The sequence below is a fragment of the Arvicola amphibius genome, chromosome 2 (assembly GCF_903992535.2).
Source record: "Arvicola amphibius chromosome 2, mArvAmp1.2, whole genome shotgun sequence".
Lineage (NCBI taxonomy): Eukaryota > Metazoa > Chordata > Mammalia > Rodentia > Cricetidae > Arvicola > Arvicola amphibius.
Genome location: NC_052048.2, coordinates 129,731,459 through 129,755,126, shown reverse-complemented (window position 1 = coordinate 129,755,126; position 23,668 = coordinate 129,731,459). Strand labels below are relative to the sequence as shown.

The following is a 23,668-nucleotide window of genomic DNA, read 5'->3' as shown; positions in this document are numbered from 1 at the left end:
CAGACACTGAGAGAAACAATTAATAAATGGGACCTCCTGAAACTGAAAAGCTTCTGTAAAGCAAAGGACACGGTCAACAAGACAAAACGGCAGCCTACAGAATGGGAAAAGATCTTTACTTACCCCACATCAGACAGAGGTCTGATCTCCAAAATATACAAAGAACTCAAGAAATTGGACACCAAAAGAACACATAATCCAATAAAAAAATGGAGGACAGACCTAAACAGAGAACTCTCAACAGAGGAATCTAAAATGGATGAAAGACACTTAAGGAAATGTTCAACATCCTTAGTCATCAGAAGAATGCAAATCAAAACAACTCTGAGATTCCATCTTACACCTGTAAGAAAGGCCAAGATCAGAAACACTGATGATAACTTATGCTGGAGAGGTTGTGGGGAAAAGGGAACACTTCTGCATTGCTGGTGGGAGTGCAAGCTGGTACAACCCCTTTGGATGTCAGTGTGGTGATTTCTCAGAAAATTAGGAAATAACCTTCCTCAAGATCCAGTAATACCACTTTTGGGTTTATATCCAAAGGATGCTCAATCGTGCCACAATGATATGTGTTCAGCTATGTTCATAGCAGCATTGTTTGTCATAGCCAGAACCTGGAAACAATCTAAATGCCCCTTGACTGAAGAATAGATAAGGAAAATGTGGTACATTTACACAATGGAGTACTACACAGCATAAAAAAAAACCAACATCTTGAATTTTGCAGGAAAATGGATGGAGCTAGAAAACATCATTTTGAGTGAGGTAACCCAGACACAGAAAGACAATTATCACATGTACTCACTCATAGGTGGTTTTTAAACATAAAGCAAAGACAGCCAGCCTACGAACCATAATCCCAGAGAACTTAGACAACAATGCGGACACTAAGAGAGACTTACATAGATCTAATCTACGTGGGAAGTAGAAAGTAGAAAAAGACAAGATCTCCTGAGTAAATTGGGAGCATGGGAACCTTGGGGGAGGGTTGAAGTGGGGAGGGGAGAGGCAGGGAGGGGAGCAGAGAAAAATGTAGAGCTCAATAAAAATCAATAAAAAAGAGCTAGTTGGAAACAAACCTAAGCTATCAGCCCAACGTTCATGATTAATATGAAGTATCTATGTGGTTATTGGGAGCTGGCTGGCAGGACAGAAAAAAGTCTGACTACAGTTACAGATGGCTGTCAGCTGCCATGTGGGTGCTGGATACTGAACCCAGGTCCTCTGGAAGAAGAGCCAGTGCTCTTAACCACTGAGCATCTCCCCAACAGCAGACTCCTTTCCCCTCCCCCCTCAAACAAAACAAAGCAAGAAAAACAAAACAAAAAACCCACGCAAAGACCTCAGGGCAGAAGTGTTTCCAACCTAATATTTTGTGTTCATTTTAAATTAGTTCATAGTTAATTAAGTTAGTGTCATGGGAGGGCAAGGCATAGTGCACATGTGGAAATCAAACAACTTTTCAGGAGTGTGTGTGTTCTGAGGACTGAACTGGGGTATGGTGGGGAGTGCATTTTCTTACCGAGCAACCTCTCCAGGTCTGCTGGAATATGGTAACTCTTGACTTCACGTGGTGGAGTGTTTTACTAAAATTTGCTAAGCTATCCCCTATTTTTCTTCTATACATTGTCTGTTCACATCTTTTGCATGGTTTTATCTGTCAGGGCATAATATTTTAGTATTTGGCCTTTGAGTTGTAGACTTTTTTGTATGTATTAAATCGTTAGCCCTTCAGCACAGCAGAGATGACTTTGGTGGTGTGGGTGCTGGTAAGCTGGCCCTGAGGGTGTGAGAGCAGAATGCCTCACTCCCAATCCCTTGCTGCCTGTTGGGTTAGCTAGCTGGGGCAGTGATAGAGAGCTTGCCTGGAGGGGAGATGAGGGAGAGCTGGTGGGTTGACCAATCAAGAACCAGGTCCAGAACCATGATGAGATTTTTTTTTAAGATTTTTTTTGGGGGGGTCAGAGAGATAAATAGGATGGGGTGAATGGTGTGAAATCCACAAAGAATCAGTAACAAGTTAAAGAAAAGATGTTAGCCCTTTATCAAAAACAAAAAATGCTTAGTTTTTGGTGGAGTTGAAGGTAGAACTAGGGACTGAATCCACGGTCTTGTATATGCTAGGCAAGCATTTTACCACTGAGTTGAGTCTCCCTACTTCCTTTTTTAAAAATTTAATTCTGGGTAGTATCATTTTGTCCCTGAACTCACTCTGTGACCAGGCAGGCTTTGATATTGCAATCCTCCTGCCTCAGATCCTTAAAGAATTACAATTACAAGAATAAACCACCAGGCTTAGCCAGAATACATTTATTACTTTCTTTATGATGTAACTGTATAGTGTATCAAAGGCTTGAGTTTTCAGGTAGTTAAATATATTTATTGAATTTTTGTAATTTTTTTATTTGTTTTATAGTTATGCAATCTTCTCTTCACCAAGGATTAAATAAGTGTTAACTGTTTTATCTGTATGTTTGTTTTCTCTTACCTAAATCTAGTTAGAATTTATGTATGGTGGGAGGGAAGGGTCAAAATTGGTTTGTTTCTCTGAACGATTCTTCCAACACTTTATAAAATGATTCCCCCTTCCCTGTTGGCTTTTGATTAAAGAAAGGGCTGTTTTTAGTGGGCACACCTACCTACCTCTTTCATCTGTTTGCTTTCTGCATTGACAATATCCTGTTTTGCTTTTGTTTTAATCTGTGTTTTGACATCAAATAAGACATTTTCCTCTTTTTAAAAAGGTATTTGATTTCCTGTTACTTGTTTTAAAAGACTTTGGAGATGCAGTTTATTAGATTCCAGAAATAATATTTTTCTACTTTGATGACATTTTTATTTCCAACTCTTAGTTTAATGATCAGCTTTTGGAGAAAGAAAGTCTGTGTTTGCTCTAGTATCTCCATGCAGTTTTCTGCTCTTTGTAAATACTGCCCTAAAGTGCTGGAGAAAGCACACTTCTGTGGAGCGGGAATGGCTTCTTTTCTTGTTACTGTGCTGGTGAAATTAGCTGCCTGCAAACTGCTGGGGACATGAATTATCCCCCTCATGTGGTCCTTCTGACCTCTTAGGGGAAAAGGAGACCTTCCTCCCAATACAACAAACAACGACATAACAAACAAAAACCAAAAGCCAACAAGGAAGCCGTCTGAAGAGCCCCAGCTATACATTCTCTGCTTGTCTGTAGACAGGTACATCTAGATAGGTACTAGCTGCTGATTGCAGTCATCTTTTTGTTATTTTAAAGACGAAGTCTGGATGTAGCTCAGGCTGGCCCGAAACTGTTTAACCCAGGTTGGCCTCAAACTCCCAATCTTCCTACTTATGACTCCTGAGTGTCAGGGTTACAGGTGTGGGCCACCACATCGTTTGAGAGAACCCAGGTGTTATTTTGCCTTCCTGATGTCAGTGTTTGCTTTTCTTCTTGAATAAACAGATATAGACATATGCCCTCTCTGTTTCTTCTTCCTCTGTCCCCTCCACTGAAGTTCAGAGTTTGTTTCTCTAATTATTTTTCATATTCTTTAACATGGGAAGACATCTGCAACTAAGACTCCGTATTAACAAAGTTAACTTTGGTTTGTTTTTCCATTGTAACATTGTTTTTAAATATTCCCACGGTCCTTTTTGTGGCTTGATTTCCCTCCCCCCAACCACACTGGTTCTTGTAGTATGGCTGAATATTTTCCCATGTTGACGCTGTAGGCTTAGTGTGTTCTTTTTTATATTACTCAGCAGTTTCTGGCCCCTTAGCTTTCCATCCCCGATTGAGGGGAAGTTAGGCTGTTGTTGCCTTTTCTGTTTTGTAAGCCAGTGGGGATCTTTGCTCAAGCATACCTGTGTCAACGGTTCTCTGACGTGACACTCTCAAGGGCAGAACTGATTGGCGAAGGGCACTCATGTATTCGGAACAATTACTAATTTGCTGATACTATTCTGCCTCTGGGTAGGTTAGGTGGCTGTCACTCTCTTTGGTGCCCACGTGATTCCTCTGGAAGGCTTGTTAAGACAGATAGGTAGGCTCCACCCCTGCAGTGGGTAGGCTCCACCCCTGCAGTTCCTGCTGCTGAGGCTTGAGGTGGGTGGGAGGGGAGCTGATTTCCGGGCTGCTAATGATGGGTTCCAGGTTATCCACTATCTCTGGCCTGTCGACCCACTTTGAGACTCAGTGGATTAGTTAGGACAAGGCAAATCTCACGGGCCTAGAAATAACCAAGCTGTTAAGTTGGGAGCGTAACCCCAACCCCTGGCATCCGTCCCAGCTCCCCTGACCTGGGAGTTCTATTGGTCTGGACTCCAAATCCCAGCATGCCAGGTCCTGACCCCTCCCTGGAGGAGGGTCAGGACCACTCCCACAGGGTATTTAAGTGGGCTCCCAGAGGAGAAACACGTGGTTCCAGGTTTGCAGGGACTCCCCGCTGTCCTGTCTCTCTGCCATGCCGGCCGAGCACTGTATGTAATAAAACGATGGGCATTTTGATTTGGTTTGATCTGACCTAATTGGATTTCTTTGCACCGGCGAGGCTGCCCTTCTTAAGATTTTTTTCTTAACACAGCCACTTGCTCAAAAGAGCCAACACGGGTCAGGAAAGCAGTCTTCCATCTTGGGACATTATCTCAATATGTGGCTTTCAGAACTCAAGGGCGTCTCCATTGTCTTGTGTTTTCTGTGCTAGGAACCATTTCCACGCCACTTTGATTCCCTGACTTTTTAACCTCTGGCCAGTTTCTCTATTTATTTTTCTGCTTGAATAATGCAGAGTCATTATCAGCTCTGGCCTGGAACTTTACAGCCACACGCTTGCGTGGTTCCCGAGCTGTGCGGCTTGACACTTAGTGGATACCTTTACACCCGTGTAGTGTACATCCTGTTCTGGACAATGTTCCTTTATTGGCTTTGGCATTTTTATCTTTTGTATTTTCTGTGCCCTTCTTCCGGGGACTCTTATTTTTCTAGCTTATCAGATCAATTGACTTAATCCTCTCAGTGTTCTCTTTTCTTTCCTACACCTCCCATCTCTTTAGAATTGCTTCACTTCCCTGAAGTTTATCTGTTTCCATGCTCGTTACATTTAACTTAATTCTGTAGTCCAATCTAGCCACGACTTTTACATCTCAGTTATCAGATGAAAAAAAGAAACATTTTTTAAATAGAATGCTTCACATTGTGAAAGGATTATATTGTCAATATTGTGTTTTCATGCACTCTATACCCAGTTCTCACTATTTTTAACAACACATTAACATGGTACATTGATTACAATCAATGGATTAGCATTAAGGCATTATTAACTAAAACCCATAGTTTATTCAGATTTTCTTAGTTTTCACTGAATTTCCCTCTTCTCTTCCTAGATCCCATTAGGACGTCATATTACACTGAGCTGTCACGATCCCTTAGGCTTCTCTGGATGTCCTTATTCTTTCTCACTGGGCAGGTTTGAGCAGTCCTGGACAGGGGTTCAGTGGGATACCTCTCAGCTGGGGCTAAGGAGTGTGGGGAGGACTACATTTGCACCCCTTCATCTTAGGAGTATGTGTTACCATGGTGACATGATGGTGAAGTTGGCCTTGAGCATCTGACTGAAGCTGTGTTTGTCATGCTTTCTCAACTGTGAGTCTCTCTCCGACCTCTCCCATGTCCTTGGAAGGATGCTGTTATATATGGCCGCGTGGTCTTCAGAGGCCTCCTTGAGGGTGTGGATCACATTTTTATTCCTGAGAATATTCCCCTCCAAAGGACCATTTTATTTTCCATTTTTATGTGTCTGAATGGTGTGCACATGTTGACACGCAATGGTGTGCATACAGGGGGGGTGCAGGTCCGTGTTGTGGAGGTCTGAGGTGAATGATGAGACTCATCCTCCATCACTCTTCTCCGGTGTTCAGTAAGACTCAGTGCTCTCCAATATGGCTGGTTGCTGTGGAATAATCTTTTTGTACGCTGTGAATTGTGTCACTCTGATTGCTTTAATATAAAGCTGAAGGGCCAATAGCTAGGCGGGGTTTCCAGGCACAGAGGATGCTGGGAAGAAGAAGGGTGGAGTCACAAGCCAGAAAGAGAGGAAGAAGGAAAGCAGGATGGACAGTCCATAGATGAGGTAAATGAGCCTCGGGGTAGCACATAGATGAATAGCAATGGGGTAAAATAAGAGCTAGCTAAAAACAAATCTAAGCTATTGGCCAAGCTTTCATATTAATAAATAAGAAGTCTTCCTGTGGTTATTTGGGGGGCTGGCTGGTGGGACAGAGAAAGACTGGCTGTAGCTGGGCTTATGTCATACTGTGAGTGTGGTGTGGCTCCTGCAGGTGGCCTTAGGTCACAATGTGAGTGTGGTGTGGCTTCTGCAGCTGGGCTTAGGTCACAATGTGTGTGTGGTGTGGCTCCCTCTGAGGCTCTCGGGCAGTGGTTCTTTCTCAACTTGTGACCTCTTTGGAGGTTGCATATCATTTATTTACATTATGATTCATAACAGTAGCAAAATTACAGCTATGAAGTAATTTGTAAATTGTGGGGGTCCAACACAGATGAGGGACTGTATTAAAGGGTCACACAGCCTTAGGAAACTTGAGAGTCACTGCCCTAGGGCAAAGCCTGTTTCTCTGCTTGCTTCTTTCAGCTCCTGATGGCAGCTGGAGGCCTTCTCCTCTGGGTCACACTGTTCATTCCTCTGTATATAAAGAATTTCCCCACTCCCCAACTCTAATAGGAACACTGGGCATGCCATTTGCTTCCTCCCAGGAAATTATCCACAAAACAAAACAAAACAGAAACAAAAACAAGCAAACATCAAAAACCCAAAAAACTACTCTGCCTCAAGATCCTTCAGCTTAAGCATACCTCTTCAGGAAAGTTGAGGTGGGGCCTGAAGATTTGCATATTTGCATTGCTCCTGAGTGCCTGGGAATCTGTTCTTGCTGACCACTGAATTAGGATCAGGCGAATGTCACCAGCAAGGCTCTCTTGCTCCTAGGTCAGAAGGAGGTTCTGCCGCTGTGGTGGTTTGAATGGAAGTGGATCTCCCTCCATAGGCTTCTAGGGAGTGGCACTATTAGGAGGTATGGCCTTGTTGGAGTAAGGATTGCTTTGGTGGGAGGAATTGTATCACTAAGGGGTGGGCTTTGAGGTCTCAGAAGCTCAAGCCAGGTCTAGTGGCTCACTCCCTGACACCTGTGGATCCAAATGTAAGACTCTTAGCCACCTCTCCAGCACCATGTCTGCCCTGCATTCTGCTGCGCTTCCGCCAGGATGATAATGGACTAAACCTCTGAGCTATCAGGCAGCCCCAGTTAAACGCTTTCCTTTATGAGAGTTGCCATGGTCATGGTGTCTCTTCACAGCAATGGAACCCTAAGACAGTCATCTAAGACATTATCATTGAATCAGCTACCAATTGTGGACTTCTGGGATTAGAACCTCGGGATCTGGAGACCTTTTTTTAGTCTAACTCTTCATGGGCAACCTCACTTGGGAGCCTATGCCTCGGTGCTCACTTTGCCCAGGAGTTCTTGCATTGTTGGCCTGGCTGCCAGTGTTCTTGGTGCAGGGAGGACACACCTAGACTAGGTAGCCTTTGAAAGCTGTCCTTGATAGGACTGAGTAGCTCAGTCTTGTTGATGTCGCTGCTGCTGCCAAGCAAGATCAGAGAGACTTTGGTTGACTCTCTGTCTTTATGCTTGTCTTTCTCTCACTTTCTGCCTACCCTCCCAATACCCTTTAGATAAACTCTATACCCAAACTCACTCTGCATGGTCTATTCTGTTTCCCGCCCACGTTCCTCACCCGCCATGGGGCCCACCAAGGTCTCTTCCTTGCCATATCATCTTACGTTGGTTCATGTGTGACTCGGCCAGGCTCTCTCCGCCTGCAGGCAGACGGCCGAGGCGTGGAGGTCTGGACGTGGACCGACAGCTCACTTTCCAATTCCCTGTCCATCTGCTGGATTCACACACCATCAGCACTAACAGTAGGTCCCTCCCCCACCTCTGGCTATGCTTCCAGGAGTGCGGATTTGTCCTGGCTGTGGTTCCCAGCGTGAAAAGCCCCAGTACTGGGCAATCACGCGACCTTCCACCCCCCCCCCCCCGCCCCCACCTCACATGACCATGTACAGGTATGGCTTGTGCCCACCCAGTCCCATGACCCCTGGACCCTGTAGGTGATTACCCAAGGCCAGCTTGAGCCATGGTTCTTGTTGAATTAATGGGATGCTGGAGTTCGGTCTCTTGGACTTTCTCTTTCCTATCTTACTCATGGAAATAGTGCCACTCCCATCCCTTATAACATTCTGCAGTGATTGGTAGCTAGAAATGCAGTCTCTGCTCTTTGTCCCTTCTCTCTGCTTGTCTGTCTGCCTTTCCTTCCCAGCGTGTAACCCAGCCATGCTAAACTCTGTCCCCCAGACAGATTCCTGCCACCTCCCTTTCTTAGTGCAATCCTCTCTCCACCTGGGAACATTCTATTTTGTTCTCCTGTTAAAAATGTCTCTCTTCTATGTTCTATGTCCACTCTTCATGGAGCCCTGTCTCTGCCACCACTGCCGCTGCGGGTTCCTCTTTCTTGCCCGCCTTTTGACTGGCAACTTATGCTGGGGAAGTTTCCTATCTACTTCATGTATGAAATAATGTGTGAATGGTGTGTGACCACATGGATGTGATTCTGTTTTAAATGTATGTTTTACGCATCCCATATGTATCTCTTGTTATTTGGAGCCATTTAAAATTCACACGGAATTCCTGTGGTTGCTCTAAAAATCATGTGTTTTTTCCATGCCTTGTGCCCTTTGATTGCCACCATCTTGACTAAGGGCAAGAAGGATAGGTCAGAGGACTTCATCGCCATCTTTGCTATGGGCGACCATGTGACCACTGCCATCTTGTCTAAGGGCAAGGAGGCACCTCACCACCATCTTTGCTATGGGCAACCATGTAACCGTTGCCTGCTGCCTGTTAGCTCTCCTAGATGGCAGGGACCCCACCCACCTGAGGCAGATCTGTTAGCTAGGAATCTTCGACTTTGATTCTCTACTTCCTTTCTCTCTCCCTTTCTTAACTTTATGTGCAAATATAAGCTAGGTTTAACTCTGTATGTGTATATGTGTATGCAATCTGAATTCAACTATGTATATTTGTACATGTACTTACTGTTAAAAAATGTTTTAAGCAGTCCTAATGAACTCTGTTCATTGCATCTCCTTCTAGACTAAGAAAGCAATAAGTCTCAAGTATTTTAAATTGTTATGTACTTCTTAAATGATGACAAAATATGGTTAGATCTATTACAACATACAGTATATATATGATTCAACTCTGTTTTTAAAACATATTCTACATGGTGATAAAATTTAAGGTTATAAAGATATATTTCAAATTAACAAAAGCTAAGTACTTATATCTTTGCCAAGGGTTCAACACCAAGCTTCTAGAGAATTTAAATAAGTAACAGCATGTGTTTGATACCCACAAAATGGCTATCTTGACTTCTTTTCTGGGCTCATTAAAAGGTTTTATTTTGACAATAAAGGAGCTTCAATTCAAAATCATTGCTTTTAAGGCTAAACCTGACAGGAATGTAACATAAAGTTCTAATCTTACAGACTCTGCCAACTGTTGTAGACTGTTGAGGAATGCAAGTCAAGAGTCATCTTATAAATGACTAAGCTTTTTAACTATGGCCATGCTGGGTACTGATGCAATTAATCAGAGGGGTAAAGCCTTAACTAGCCACCTGTGTGCTTAAGACAAGTAACTACTCATATACACCCAATAGACAGCCCTCAAATGCTCAGAGAGCTGGAGAATACAGCATTTAAATGTTTAATTATTAAAAAGCTTTTTGTAACAGAAAGCCAGGTTGACTCCTGGTAGTCACCCCATTTCCTCCACAGAAGATAAATGGGCACAGAGGAACGTCTATCTGCAACCCACTTCATCAAGTGAAAGCGCTAGCCACTGGGCAAAACTGTCTTTCATCTAAACTGCTGAAAATTTCCAGACAGTGGACAACAGGACACTGGAATCAACTGCCCAAGGCAAGGTAGGCTGGTTTTCCTACAGACTCCTAAACCACAGGAGTTAGCCTAAGTCTGGCAGGCCCTGTGCTAACAGCAGAAGGCAAATGCTGCCCTAATGCCCCTGCCCTCAATAACCATGGAGAACCCTGGTGAGTGGCTGTCTAAGTAGCCAATCAAGTAAGTTTTGGGTCATTTTTAAATCAATAACTCAGGTAAGATTTTATCCTTCTCAAGAACTCTGATGCTGTTTGATAGCTGGAAGATTTACCAGTTTAAAAGGGACAATCTCACAAAACAGATTTCGGCATAACGTCTTACTATGTTTCAATAAAAGGTGTTTTATGATGCAAAGCTTAAGATGTGAGGGTCAAAGAAAGTTTTAGGGTCTAAAAAGTGTTATAAGGTGTACAGATGCAAGCAATCCGATTTCTCTCTCATTACGCTGCCCTTCATAGTCTTAACATTAATCAATACAATTCTGATAAGTTATTAATCTTGTTCTGGCAGAGTACCATCACGACTGTTCTGCAAGATCAAGATTTTAAATTCTCAGTGGTCATTTTCTAGCTCTAAACCTCAAAGATACTTTTCATTGTGCAAAAACATCTGTCACAGTTATTTCTGGCATAACTATACTGCCGTTTATACAATGTACGTGTCTAAAACTTATGTTTTCACAAGCTCAAAGAACTCTTGTAAATTCCAAGGAGCTAGCCGACTTGGAGGATTCACCTTAAACAGGTCATATGCACCCCTCCCTCAATTACCAGGCCCTCAGAGCCCAAATCTTCCCACCTTTCCCTGGTCCTGACACCTTCCCCCTCAGTCACCAGGACTAAAAGAAACATTTTTTCTCCCTATATTTAACCTCTGTTCTGCCAGCACCTTGCCAGGCCCAAGAGACACTGGACAGTTCCACAGAGCCTAGACAGCAGTGAAACAACCAGATACCCCAGGACATGACCAGCATCCCGGCTTTCTCAGATCCCCCAAGAATTCAACGGCCACAAATCAGCAGGAAGCAGTCTTGAGAACCCGGTGTCCCGTGCCTGTTCCACTTGCTATCCTCTTTAATTTCCCCCACATTTTTATAATGAAAGATACATGGGAATGTTAGGATTCTGCTGGCCTGGCCTGTCACCAGGAAGGGTGAACCCAGGCAGTATCTTGTCCCTTTAAGAGACAAGTTCTGCCCATCTCTCTCTTCCTACCAAGGCAAGCTCATCTCAGTCCCCTCTCCTCTCCTCTCCTCTCCTCTCCTCTCCTCTCCTCTCCTCTCCTCTCCTCTCCTCTCCTCTCCTCTCCTCTCCTCTCCTCTGCTCTCCATTCTTCTCCTCTCCTCTTCCCTCCCCTCCCCTCCCCTCCCCTCCTCTTTCCTCTTTTTTTCTGTCTGTCTGTCTGTCTGTCTGTCTGTCTGTCTGTCTGTCTTTCTTTCTCTCCCCCCTCTACTCCCAATACCCTCTAAATAAACTCTATACCCAAGCTCTCTTTGCATGGTGTATTCTGTTTCATGCCCACATTCCTCACCTGCCATGGGACCCACCAAGTTCTCTCCTGTTCTGTATCTTACAGCTTCTCCCTGGCAAAAGGAGCTCTCAGAGGAGCATGGTCCAGTTGGTCCAAGATCCTCACTAAGTCACAGTGATACTTGGAGGAGGGCAGAGGGAAGACTCACCACGTATCTGTTTTAGAAGTAAATATTCCTTCCATGAAGGCCTCTGGGGGCATCCACTTCACTGGCAGCATGGCGCACCCACCCTTTCTATAGTAGCTGGCCCTGTAGGGGAAGAAGAGGAGACCAAGCTTGGATTGGAAGGGGTCAATGAACAGAAGCTCTGCCTGGAAGCTTGAGAAAGACATTGCAACACTGCCTGTCTTTGGGGGAAAAAAAACACTGAAATTAAAGACCGGTCCTGGGTGTCTGGGGAGGAGAGTAGGGGAGCACAGATCATTTAGTTAAGAATCTTGGTGTCACTTAATGGCCCACTGGAGGCACAGAGGAAAAGATCTATGCAGTGACTAAGATCCCTGCTAGTGGCTGTTTAGATTTCCCTGTTGGGTTTTAGTATAACTCACAATGAATAACATTACTCCAGCCTTATAAGTACAGCATGTTTGTGATGACCTACAGTAATTTGACTTCCAGAATGGGAGGGCTGAGAACAGGGCTCGTGCCCTATTCATTTCTGATCCTCCATGACATTGAGACAGTGGCACTTCATTCACTGTTGGCACTCAACAAATAATTCAGCCAGCTGGTCAGAGGCCGCTTCCCACAACACATCCAGACAGGGCACAGGGCTGTCTGAGCATGGAGTTGGCTTAACACATAGATGAATTAATTTATTAGTTTCATCAGTAATGCCATTGATGCAACTAGCTAATAAGAACTAATAAATTAACTCATTTCTCCGTTAAGCCAATTCCACACCTAGCCTGATGTTCTGTGCCTGTGCGTGTTCTGGGAGGCGGCTTTCCAGCAGCTGTCTACACTAATTAATGACTTCAATAAACATGTTCTGAGTATTAGGATGTATCAAGTGCTCTGCCTTGTACTGAGGACATAAATAAATCATAATTTCTCTTCCTCCCAAGGATACAGTTCAGTGGAAGATACACACACATGCCCCTGAAATCGTGGTACTGACACCGCGTATGATAATGGTGCGGGTATGGAGTTCAGTGATACAGAAGAAAGATTAATTTTCTGTATATAAAATAAGGGCACATACAGGGGTGGCATTACAGAGAGCTGGCCAAGGAGTTCTCTCCAGAGACCATTCCTGGTTCAGAACATCGTGGTCAGCAAGGATGACTGAAGTCTGGAGATAGGAACTGCTTTGGTTTGGATCTTAAGGGTCCCTAGAAGCCACATGCTAAAGCCTTGGTCACCAGCCTGGTGCACTTCCGGGATGCAGTGGAACTTTTAAAAAGGTGGGGCTTACCAGAAGGCAGTGAGGTCATTGGGAGCAGGCTCTTGAAGATGTGTGGACTACAGTCCACTCATCCCCTTTTCTATCTTTGTTTTCTGTCTACCATGAGGTAACATGATGTCATGTGTTCCTGTCCCCACACACCGTAATACCATAATCCAGAAGCAACAGAGTCAAACATACGGCCATGGACTGAGGTCATTGTAACTGTGGTCCAAAGTCATTATTTTCATCCCTATAAGTTCATTCAGCTCACACATTTGTCACAGGAAGCTGTCAGAGAGGAGGTCCCAATAAGGGATGACAAGCTGGACAACATGCTGCACTGCTCTATTTGAAACTGGAAGCAGTCCCCAATGTTCTGAGACAGTAAAGGAAGGTGTGCAGAGACTTGGGGGTGGGGGGAGGCTGTGATCATTAATGCTGATTCTCAGCTTCCTAGACTCCAGAGTCACCCGGATGATGAGCCTCTCTGGGTAAGCCTGTGAGGGATCATCTTGAGTAGGTTAAGTGAGGTGGGAAGGCCATCCCTAGAGGAGGATGGCATCATTCCCTGGACTTGGGCTCTGCATTGAAAAAAAAAAAAGGAGAAAGCAAGTTGAGCATGCATTCATCTCTCTCTGCTTCCTGATTCTGGGTGTGGTGTGGCCAGCTGCTCCAAGCCCCTTCTGCCTTGATTTCCCCACCATGATGGACTGTACCCTTGAGCTGAGAACTGAATAAACCCTTTCATCCCTAAGTTGCTTTTGTCGGGGTATTTGACACAGAGATGAGAAAATAGCTGAGATGGGAAAGCATGCGAAGACGGCAGCAGTACATGACTCCAAAGACCCTTCACTGATTCCGACCTCCATACTCTGTGGCCTTAAGGTCTCAGCACAGAACTGATGCTCCTGGCCCCTGGAGATGCCTATTGATTCTCACCCAAGTCCTCTGGAGCTTCCAGATGTTTGTCCTCATTCCTCAGCTAACGAAAGCGCTATGGAACCATGTTCCCACTTCTGAGCATTAGGGAAGGGACCAATGAGTGACCATGTAAAGCAACAGTTTGCTCATCTTGTCTAGCAAGGCAGAGTTGCAAATAATTAGAAAAATAAGAAACTACATGTTGGGAAATAAAGTGCAACAAAACCACTACATTCTATAACAAAAACCCTTTATTTTAATACTATCATTATCATTATTTATAGTGTTGAGGACCAAGATGAGCCCTCATGTGTTCATGACAAGTACTCTACCACTATGCTACATCATCGTTCTTTCATTGGTAATTTTTATGTAGTCTTGAGAATGTAATAGAGGGGAAAAAAAACCCAATGATGTTGAACGAGCGACTTTTGCGTTTTTCAACTTTATTTCTATATCTCTGAGTTTTGGCAAGGCCCAGGACCCTGTTCATCCCAGGGAGCTTGTGTCTCTGATGATGAACACCACTGCAATTATTTAGAATTTTTGAGTGTTGAGGGCAGGGGTTGAGTAAGATGTAAAGGCCACTTCAAAGCTTGTCACACATCAAGTGTCCATGTTATTCTGTTAGAACACGGCAGGATGAGAGGGTTGGAGCAAGAGAGATAAGCCAAATGAAACACGTTATTAAGAGCTGCCGAGAATTAGACTGGGCACTAATCAGAGGTTCTTTTTTTTTTTTTTGGTTTTTTGAGACAGGGTTTCTCTGCAGCTTTAGAGCCTGTCCTGGAGCTAGCTCTTGTAGACCAGGCTGGTCTCGAACTCACAGAGATCCGCTTGCCTCTGCCTCCCGAGTGCTGGGATTAGGGCATGCGTCACCACCGCCCGGCTTAATCAGAGGTTCTTATATCTTGGAAGGCACTCACTGAGAGTCCTCGTGGGGAGTTGACAAGGTACCAGATGATGTAAGGTGCAGGCCGGCATAGGCATCTATTTGAGGAGACTGGATGGCGGGGGCAGCCCGTGGTGGACCGAGGCAATTCTCTCACCTGTAGATGTCTCGGGCCATCCCAAAGTCTCCAATCTTTGCTACTCTTCCAGCTCCCGGACAGGTTAGAAGGCAGTTTCTAGCAGCAATATCCCTGGCAAGAGGATTGGATGAGAAAAGAGGTTTTCGAATTTTATTCATAAAACATCCTAGCACCTTCACCTCTAATGAAGTACAAAGTGCTCTTTTCTTCTCACTGTGTTTATGCTGTTGTATTATACTGCATAGTGGAAGAAATAGCAACGCCAATTCCAGGCCAAGATTAGGGGATCTCTTGCAAACTGTGATGGCTTTAATGAGAAATGTCCCTCCTAGGTTCACGGATTTGAACACTTCCTGGTATCTGGCTGGTGGTGTTTTGTGGGGAGGTTGTAGAATCGTTGGGAGGTGGAGGCTGGAGGAAGTACATCACTAGGGGTGACCTTTAAGTGCTTACAGCCTCACCCCACTTCCAGTTCACTCTCTGTGTTTGTGGGTGAAGATGCGATCTCTTAGCTTACTGTGTTTCTTTCACCATTGTGGACTCTCCCTCTAGAACCGTGAGCCCAAATAAACTCTCATTTGATCATGGTGTTTTATCTCAGCAACAAAAAAACAACTAATATTGAAGGGCTCTCTAACAGGCCCAAACATGGCATTCATGGTGCCAACAGGTTTGCCCCTTCCCCCTTCCTTGCTCAACCATTAGGTTACATTCCTAAAGCTAGCTCCCAGGGTCCATTCCCGTATTTGACTACTGACTCATGCCTGAGACTGAACTCCAAGGTCCAAGTATCAAAACACCATGGTCCAGCAATTAAAATTCATTGTTGGACTACACTGCTAACCTGTCCAACCAGGACTTACTAATTCACCCTAACAGGCTTCCCCCTTTCTCCTTAAAACCACTTCTGCAGAAACACCTACTGTCTGCCTCTGCAGATCCAGAGGCGCCTGCCTCACTGGCCCCTGCAGTTTATAAATCTTCTTTGTGGCGAGAATTTGGTGTCTGGATGTGTTCTATGCTGACTCTGAGGCCCCTTACACATATAACAATGCTTAGTGAGATATGAGTCATGAAGTCAACTATAATGTAAAGTAGAACTTGTGGGTCTTTTATTATGTGCCAGACATTGTTAAAGGCTAATTCTCATTACAGTACACAGTGTATTATAATCATCCTCATTTTATGAAAAATCTAAGCTAAAGGCAGACAACACACGGGCATAAGAAATGCTGCCTGGCTTTGGTATATTGTTATACATAGAGTATAGTGTATAGTGTTATATATAAAGTTAGTGTTTTGCCAGTAGTTTGAAGAAATGTTCCAGAACAGTAGGACTTCAAATTCAAATAGGTTACCATATTTCCAAGGATTTCTAGTTGTGTTGTGTTTTTGTTCCTGTTTTTTCAAGACAGGATTTCTCTGTGTAGTCCTAGCTGTCCTGGAACTCACTTTGTAGACCAGGCTGGCCTCAAACTCACAGAGATCCAGTTGCCTCTGCCTCCCAAGTGCTGGGATTAAAGGCGTGTGTCACCACCCTTGCCAGGCTGTTGTTTTGTTTTGTAACAACGGATGTGATTCCTCCACCGGTGACTGTATCTACTGCCTTTGCTAAGCTATGCCGGTGACTGTATCTACTGCCTTTGCTAAGCTATGCCGGTGACTGTATCTACTGCCTTTGCTAAGCTATGCCGGTGACTGTATCTACTGCCTTTGCTAAGCTATGCAGCTAGGCAGCTGAAGAGACACTTCTGAGTGGAGAAGCTGGCACTCTGTTCCCGGGCTCCAGGTGGCTCACTTTCCTGCAGTACGCCTCTGAGGCCCCACTGCGGAACTTCCCAGACTTGTCCCCCTTGACCCCAGACTGCTTTCTGCCTTGACATCCATGTGGGAACCAGACCCCAGCCAGAAGTCTGGAAAACAGTGCTAATCCTGTTAAAGCCCTAAGCAGAAAAATTAAAACCAAACGCAACAAACAAAAACAAGCACCTTACGGCCACAGATGGTGTTTTATACTTTTAAAAGGCTTCGTGGAGGTTCTTATCCTTGGCTGAGGGAGGAGTTGGAGGATAAGCAACTGGCTAAGATGCCTTTTAAAAATGAGAATGGGTGGTGGGGGTAGATTTCTCAGTGGTTATGGAACCTGTTGTGCTGTTCTGTGACAGGAGGACTGGGTTTAGATCTCTGGAACCCATATAAATGCCAGGGATGGTTGGTGACCTGCCTGCAGCTTTAGCTTTGGAAGGTGGATACAGGAGATCTGCAGGGCAGGCTGGCTAGCAAGACTAACTGTATTGATGTGCTCTGGGTTTCACTGAGAGACCCTGCCTCAGCGAATAAGGTGGAAAAGTGAAAGATAAGAATTCCTGACATCACTCTTTGGGCCTCCACATGTATGAGCACACATGTGGTGCACATGCAGTTACACAAATGTGCCCTTGTTTATGGAAAACATGCACATATATACACCAACATCTCTCTCTCTCTCTCTCTCTCTCTCTCTCTCTCTCTCACACACACACACACACACACAGACACACACACACACACACACACACACACACACACACACACACACACTGAAAAAGTAGAAAGCTTGGGAAGGTAGTCTATGTCTCCATTCTTAGCATTTGGAAGGCTGAGATCGGAGGACTTGAATTTCAGGTTATTCTGGGGTATCTAGCAAGTTCTAGGCTAGCCTGGGCTCCCTAGTGAAACCCTATCTTAAAAAGTAAGATAAGAGGGGGCTGGAGAGTTGGATCAGCAGTTAAGAACACTTGGTGCTCTTGCAGAGAACCTGGTTCAGTTCCCAGCACCCATGTGGTGACTCACAGCCATTTGTAACTCCAGTTCCAGTGGATCTAACTCCCTCTTCTGACTCCCACAGATATCAGACATACATTGTGCAATACATACATGCAGGCAAAACACTAGTACTTACAAAAAACCTAAGAAAATGAAAGGTTAAATTTAAATATTTTTAAAATTTTAACCTGGGGATCAAGACTTAAGATTCAGAAAAATGGTCTGGAATGAGAAGTAGATGCTTATGAATGCCACAAACCCAGTTCATAAGGTTGAAGTTCAATTTTTGAGGAGCATTGCTCCACAAAATGTCCAAAGAGAACTAAGATGTACGGCATCAAGACAAAGGGAAACAGCCATTAATTCTAAAGAGAAATATTAAGTCGATTGGGAAAAATGCTTATTTCTCCCAATAGGTCTTTACACTGCAGCATATGAGACCACTGCTTAAAAAGCGACTTTGGATATGATGATGAGGATATAAAATAACAGCATCAAGCACACAAGGAGTTGGTAGAACGGCACATATATCTTGAAATCTCAGCAAACCACGTCCAAAAGCAACAAATTTTGGTGAAGAGAGAAGGTGGGGGCATATGCTCCAGTTGAACGAGTCTGCTGAGTGGCAGCCGGGGACTCTGAACGGTGGGAGGGAGAGCCAACGGTGTGGAGCATCCCACGCGCTTCTCAGCCAGTGGGGAGCTGCAAAAGACCCTTCCCTGATACAGACCACCACAGGAGCCCAGGAGAAAGGCTCTGATGGAGGTGAGCAATTTCCAGATGGTCCCTTTTGCTTCCAACAGGTCATCCAATACAATCTTCGCTTGACCTTTGACAATTCAATTTCTTGAAGAAGACAAAATGAGAAGCTGGGGAGATGACCCAGTTGGGAAAGAGCTTGCCATGGAGGCATGAGAAACCGAGTTTGGATCTCCCACCATTCACATAAGCAGCCAGGGGTGGTGGCATGTGTTTGTAACCTAGCACAGGGGAGGCAGACACGGGCAGATAGATCCCTGAAGTTCCTTGACTGACCAGCCTAGCTGAGGTGATGAGCTCCAGGTGAAGAGAAGGACTCTGTCTTAGCTATAAAATGGAGGTTGACTGAGGAAGACACTTGGTACCAAGCTCTGGCTTCCACATGCATGTGTACACACTTGGACCTGCAGTCATATGTGCACACATCCACACACACATATGTGCTCCGCCACACACATATGCACACACATATGCACACACACATAAAGAGAGAGAGAGAAAGAGAGAGGGAGAGAGAGAGAGAGAGAGAGAGAGAGAGAGAGAGAGAGAGAGATCAAAAGAGTAGCAAATGATTACTCAGAGACCTAATTCCGATCTTCACGAATCATTTCTAGACCTAGAGGTGGTAAGAGTCTTGGAAGAATGTGATCCTGGTATCTCTTATAGAACGTGGGAGAGCATCATAAGGAAGTGATTTCAGCCTGTCAGTAAAGGAAACGATTCCCTCAGTCAGATACTCTGTCGCTATGGTGCTCAACGTGTGTGGAAAGCCAGAACTGAAGCCATCTCCATAGGAATCAAAGGCAGACCCCGAAGTCAGCCAAGCGATACACAGATGCTGGCAGATGAGTCCAGTCTTAAAGATTATGGGCAAAAGATGGAGAAGTGACTTTAATGGAGGCTCATTCCCAAAGGAGCACAAACTTGCCTCAACTGAGAAACAGAAGAGCCTGGAGTTGGGGGTTTACGGAAAGTTTGGGGCACAATAAAAAGGGCAGCAGACCATGTGGCTTTGGATGGAGACACAGAGGAGTGGTCTCAGCTGCCCTCTTGCTCCTGTTATTTCTATCAATCAGAAAGATCTGCAAGTGGGAAAAGGTTAAAAACAAGGGGCAAGACCGAGGACCAAAGCAATGAATGGGCAGGGAAGGGAGGAAGTGGTTAAGACTTCGAGAACCTGGGTGAAGTCCACTTCCTGACTTCCAGCTTCCTCACTCTAGCAGGAGAAAGCCTGGCTAGTATACACCTCCACACTTCTCTTCTAAATACACACAGGACTCTTGTTTTCAGCTCTGTGGCTATGTGTGCTAACGGTGAGGAGCACCACTTAAATGGTTTGAAGGCATGGGCTAATAAATCATTGTGACTACCATTTACCGAGATGGAAGCAAATCATTAAGAAGAGTAATATATATGACTTTTCAGATCTCAGATCCAGCTCTCATCAACTTCCATGAGGGAGGGAACAGGCAATCTATGATGCTCATGAGCACTGAGCGTGAGGATACCGCAGTCCACATAGTGTTTAAACACAAGGTTCATGGAAACAACCTAGATGCCCCTAGACTGAAGAATGGATAAGGAAAATGTGGTACTTTTACACAATGGAGTACTACACAGCAGAAAAAAATAATGACATCTTGAAATTTGCAGGCAAATGGATGGATCTGGAAAACATCATATTGAGTGAGGTAACCAAAAATACAGAAAGACAAATATAATATGTGCTCATAAGTGGCTTTTAGACATAAAGCAAAGAAAAATCAGCCTACAATTCACAGTCCCAGAGAGCCTAGACAACCAAGAGGTGCTCTTGGGACCAACGGGGACTCATTTGGGTTACGAGGATATGAAAGTCATTGGCTCACCGGTGGATGAAGTGGTTTTCCTCCAGGTACTGACAGCCACAGGCAATGTCCCGAGCCACATGCAGTAGATCCAGCATGGCCAGGGAGGAGGGCTGGTTCTGTGGGCAGAGAAGAGGAGTGTGCTAATGAGGCTTTTGTGGAAGAGAGAAAGCTGGGATATGGGCTTCTCTCTGTGAGGAAGCTGAGCCCATTCACGCTGCTCTCCCAGGGCTCTCACCCCTTTACAAACCAGTTGCTTTACCCCAACGATGTCAAGAAATCCGTCTTTTTGGATAGGCATGGCTTTGTATATTTAAAAGCACCCCAGGTGAGTCTAATGTACAGCGAGGGCTAGGGTTGCCTAGGCCACAGGAATACAAGAGGACAGACATTCTTGCTCTTATGTATTCTACAATTCTACTCCAGACTTCCTGGGCATGCTACAACCTGATAAACAAGCCTGGGAGAAAGCCAATGGAGAATAATGTTTTTGAAATCTTCTATTGCAATGTCTTTAAATGGTCTGTGTTCTTTATTGTACTTTTCCGTGTGTGTGTGTGTGTGCGTGTGTGTGTGTGTGTGTGTGTGTGTGTAGGTGGTCATGCATGTTTACAGGTGCCAGGCTGATGTCAGGAATCACTCACTTTCATCTTAGTCATTAAGGCAGGGCTTCTCAGTCGCACCCAGAGTGCCTTGACACGGCAACATGGCTGGTCCTGTTAGCCACTTGCTCTAGAGATGCCCTGTCTCAACCTTCTGGGACTGGACTGCAGGCAGGTTACCATGCCCACAAGACATTTCCATGAGATGATGTGGGGATGCAAGCTCCAGTCCTTGTAGGGCAAACACTTTAACCACAAGTGTCTTCACTACTGAACCATCTCTCTAGCGCTTAAAATGTTTTTAATCATGGGGCTGGAGAGATGGTTCAGTGATTAGAGCACTGGCTCCTCTTCTAGAGGACCTGGGTTCAATTCTCGGCACCCACATTCAACCAGGAGATCTGGGTTTTAGTCCTGGTTTTCTATTTCCTGTGGCCCTGGCATGCCAATAACCTTTAAGGGTCACAGTTTTCACATCTGTAAAATGGCATGAGCTCTGCACTGTTTGCTTCACAGGGCAGTGTTACGTGTGGACGCGCAGAGGACAATGATGTTGATGAGAATAGTTTACCAGTGGGGTTAGTCTTTCCCTCCTGTCTCCCAGCATCCTGCCATTCTTTTTCAAGGGGGTGAGATGGGACATTTTAGGTGTCCAGATGTGTTATCCAGCTGTTCATGGAAACACTGTGGAGGATCCTAAAATGGGATTATTTTGCTTTTATTTACTTATTTCCTTTTGAAATAGGGGCTCAGTTATCCCAGGCTAGCTCCAAACTCACTATGCAGCTGAGGGTGGCCATGATCTCGTGATTCTCCTTCATCCGTTTCTCAGCTATGTTCCCACGAGCCCTGATTCACGCAAGCATTGTGGATGTGAGGCAAGATCTTAGACAGCTGAGCTACGTCCTGAGGGGGTGTTTTAAGCAGCCTGATTGGAGATGGAGATTAGAGCAGATATCCCAGGGTCCCTTGATGTGGGAGGGCCTTCTGTTTTAATAAAGAAACTGCCTTGGCCAGCCCTTAGGTGGGTGGAGTAGACAGAACAGGAAGAAGGAAGTGAGGTAGATGGCTCAGTCAGATGCCACGCCTCTCCTAACCTAAGCAGACCTCTGTGCCTCTCCTCAGAAAGCCAGATGCAATGGGGACAGCCACCAGGTCAGACATGCTGAATCTTCCCCGGTAAGACACCACTAATGGTGTTACATAGATTATTAGATATGGGTTAGTCAAGATGTGAGCAAGAGGCTGAAAATAATGGGCCAGGCAGTATTTTAAAAGAATACAGTTTCCGTGTAATTATTTCGGGGTATAAGCTAGCCGGTAGCTGGAAGCCTAGCAGTGGGAAGCTGGCCCGCAGCTCAGCACTACAGTCCCTGCCTCTTCTTCTAGTCCCTGTGAACAGTGTGGTCAGCTCTCGACCTTCCGTCACTAGGGTGTCAGGCTCACTTTGCTTTTCTCTGGCAGGGCTGGCGGCCACTGCTCTTCTTGACCTAGTCTTCTTTGTGGCAATTCCTAGAGGAAGTCAAGGTCCTGACCCTGGCCTGCTCTGCTCCAGTTCCTAGTGACTGGGGCCTCCTGAAGCCCCTCAGGGAAAGGATTTACTAAACTCTTGGTGGCTGGAGATGCAGTGCTTTGTCATCCAAGTCATTCCCAGGATACTTGACTCCAACCCTCAGGCTCCACCTGCACAAATGTTAAGGTAAATGAAGGTGGGTTTGCCCTGAGTATATGGTGCCTGACAGCAGTGCAGGGGCTGGGGGCTGGGCTTCATGGGCCCACCTTAGAGTTTGTTCCTCATCCATGACGCCACAGACACATACGCTACCCTTATACATATTCCAGCATGTTGTTATTATTATTACTATCATCATTATTTTACAGAAAACTACAAAGTTAGGATGCTGTGCATTATATTTTTTTGGAGAAGAGGTCAGTGGGTTCCGAATCAGTGGATGGGAAGCGAGTTTTTGACATGGCTGGCACACAAGACCCTCTGATGACTTCCAGGATCCCATCTACCCTGCAACTTCCTCGGCAACCCACTCCCCCACCCCTTGCTCTTTTACTGACATGAACACCGAAGGGAAGACCGGGTCTCACTCACTGGGCGAGGGCGCGTCTCCCTGAGGAAGGACTTGAGGTCCCCACCAGCCATGAGCTCCAGCAGGATGAAGCGGGGTAGGGCTTGCAGACTCACCCCGATGCAGCGAACAATGTTCTGGTGGTTGAATTTGCTGCAGAGCAGAGGGTACAACCAAATTTAACCAAGCTGGGTCTGGGACCATTAAGAGAAGCTGGACACATTAATGTGATACATTAAGAGTCACAGTTTCAGCAACCACGTTGTAAAGCTTCATTCTACATACATGTATGGGCTGTGGGGTCCCTGGCTGAGCCTGATGGGAACCTCCCTGGGGAGCTGGGCAGATGGGGCAGGCCTGGTGGGTGGTGAATTCCACTGGAGTGAGGAGGACCTTAAAGTGACAAAGTATATGTACGTGGTGTGTGTGTGTGTGTGTGCGCGCGCGCGCACGCATGTGTGTGTGTGGGTATTGCTGCATGAATATATACTTGAGTTTTCTAAGGAAAGTCTCAGGTAGAATTTGAAGGACTGGTTTCTGACAGGGAGAGCTTGTGACTTGCAGCAGGGCAGACAGTCTTTGAAAGAGACAGGAAGATGGCCCCACTGGTCTCTGCAGTCACCTGTGGATTCCACATAGGTAGGGACTGATTGGAACACGAGGTTCCGAGATTTGGGCTACCTTGTCATTT

The 23,668-nt window shown here is 45.3% G+C and overlaps 1 protein-coding gene across 1 annotated transcript in view; it reads right to left on the bottom strand.

Annotated features, from left to right (window-relative positions):
* Positions 1–23,668, bottom strand: part of Alk (ALK receptor tyrosine kinase) — a 733,404-nt gene that overhangs the window by 7,878 nt on the left and 701,858 nt on the right. Inside the window, exons 23-26 of the mRNA XM_038319976.1 lie at positions 23,001–23,130; positions 20,316–20,413; positions 14,902–14,994; positions 11,689–11,790 (exon numbers count right to left, since the gene is read on the bottom strand). Of these exons, the coding sequence (XP_038175904.1) occupies positions 11,689–11,790; positions 14,902–14,994; positions 20,316–20,413; positions 23,001–23,130 (423 nt within the window). The remainder of the gene's footprint in view (positions 1–11,688; positions 11,791–14,901; positions 14,995–20,315; positions 20,414–23,000; positions 23,131–23,668) is intronic.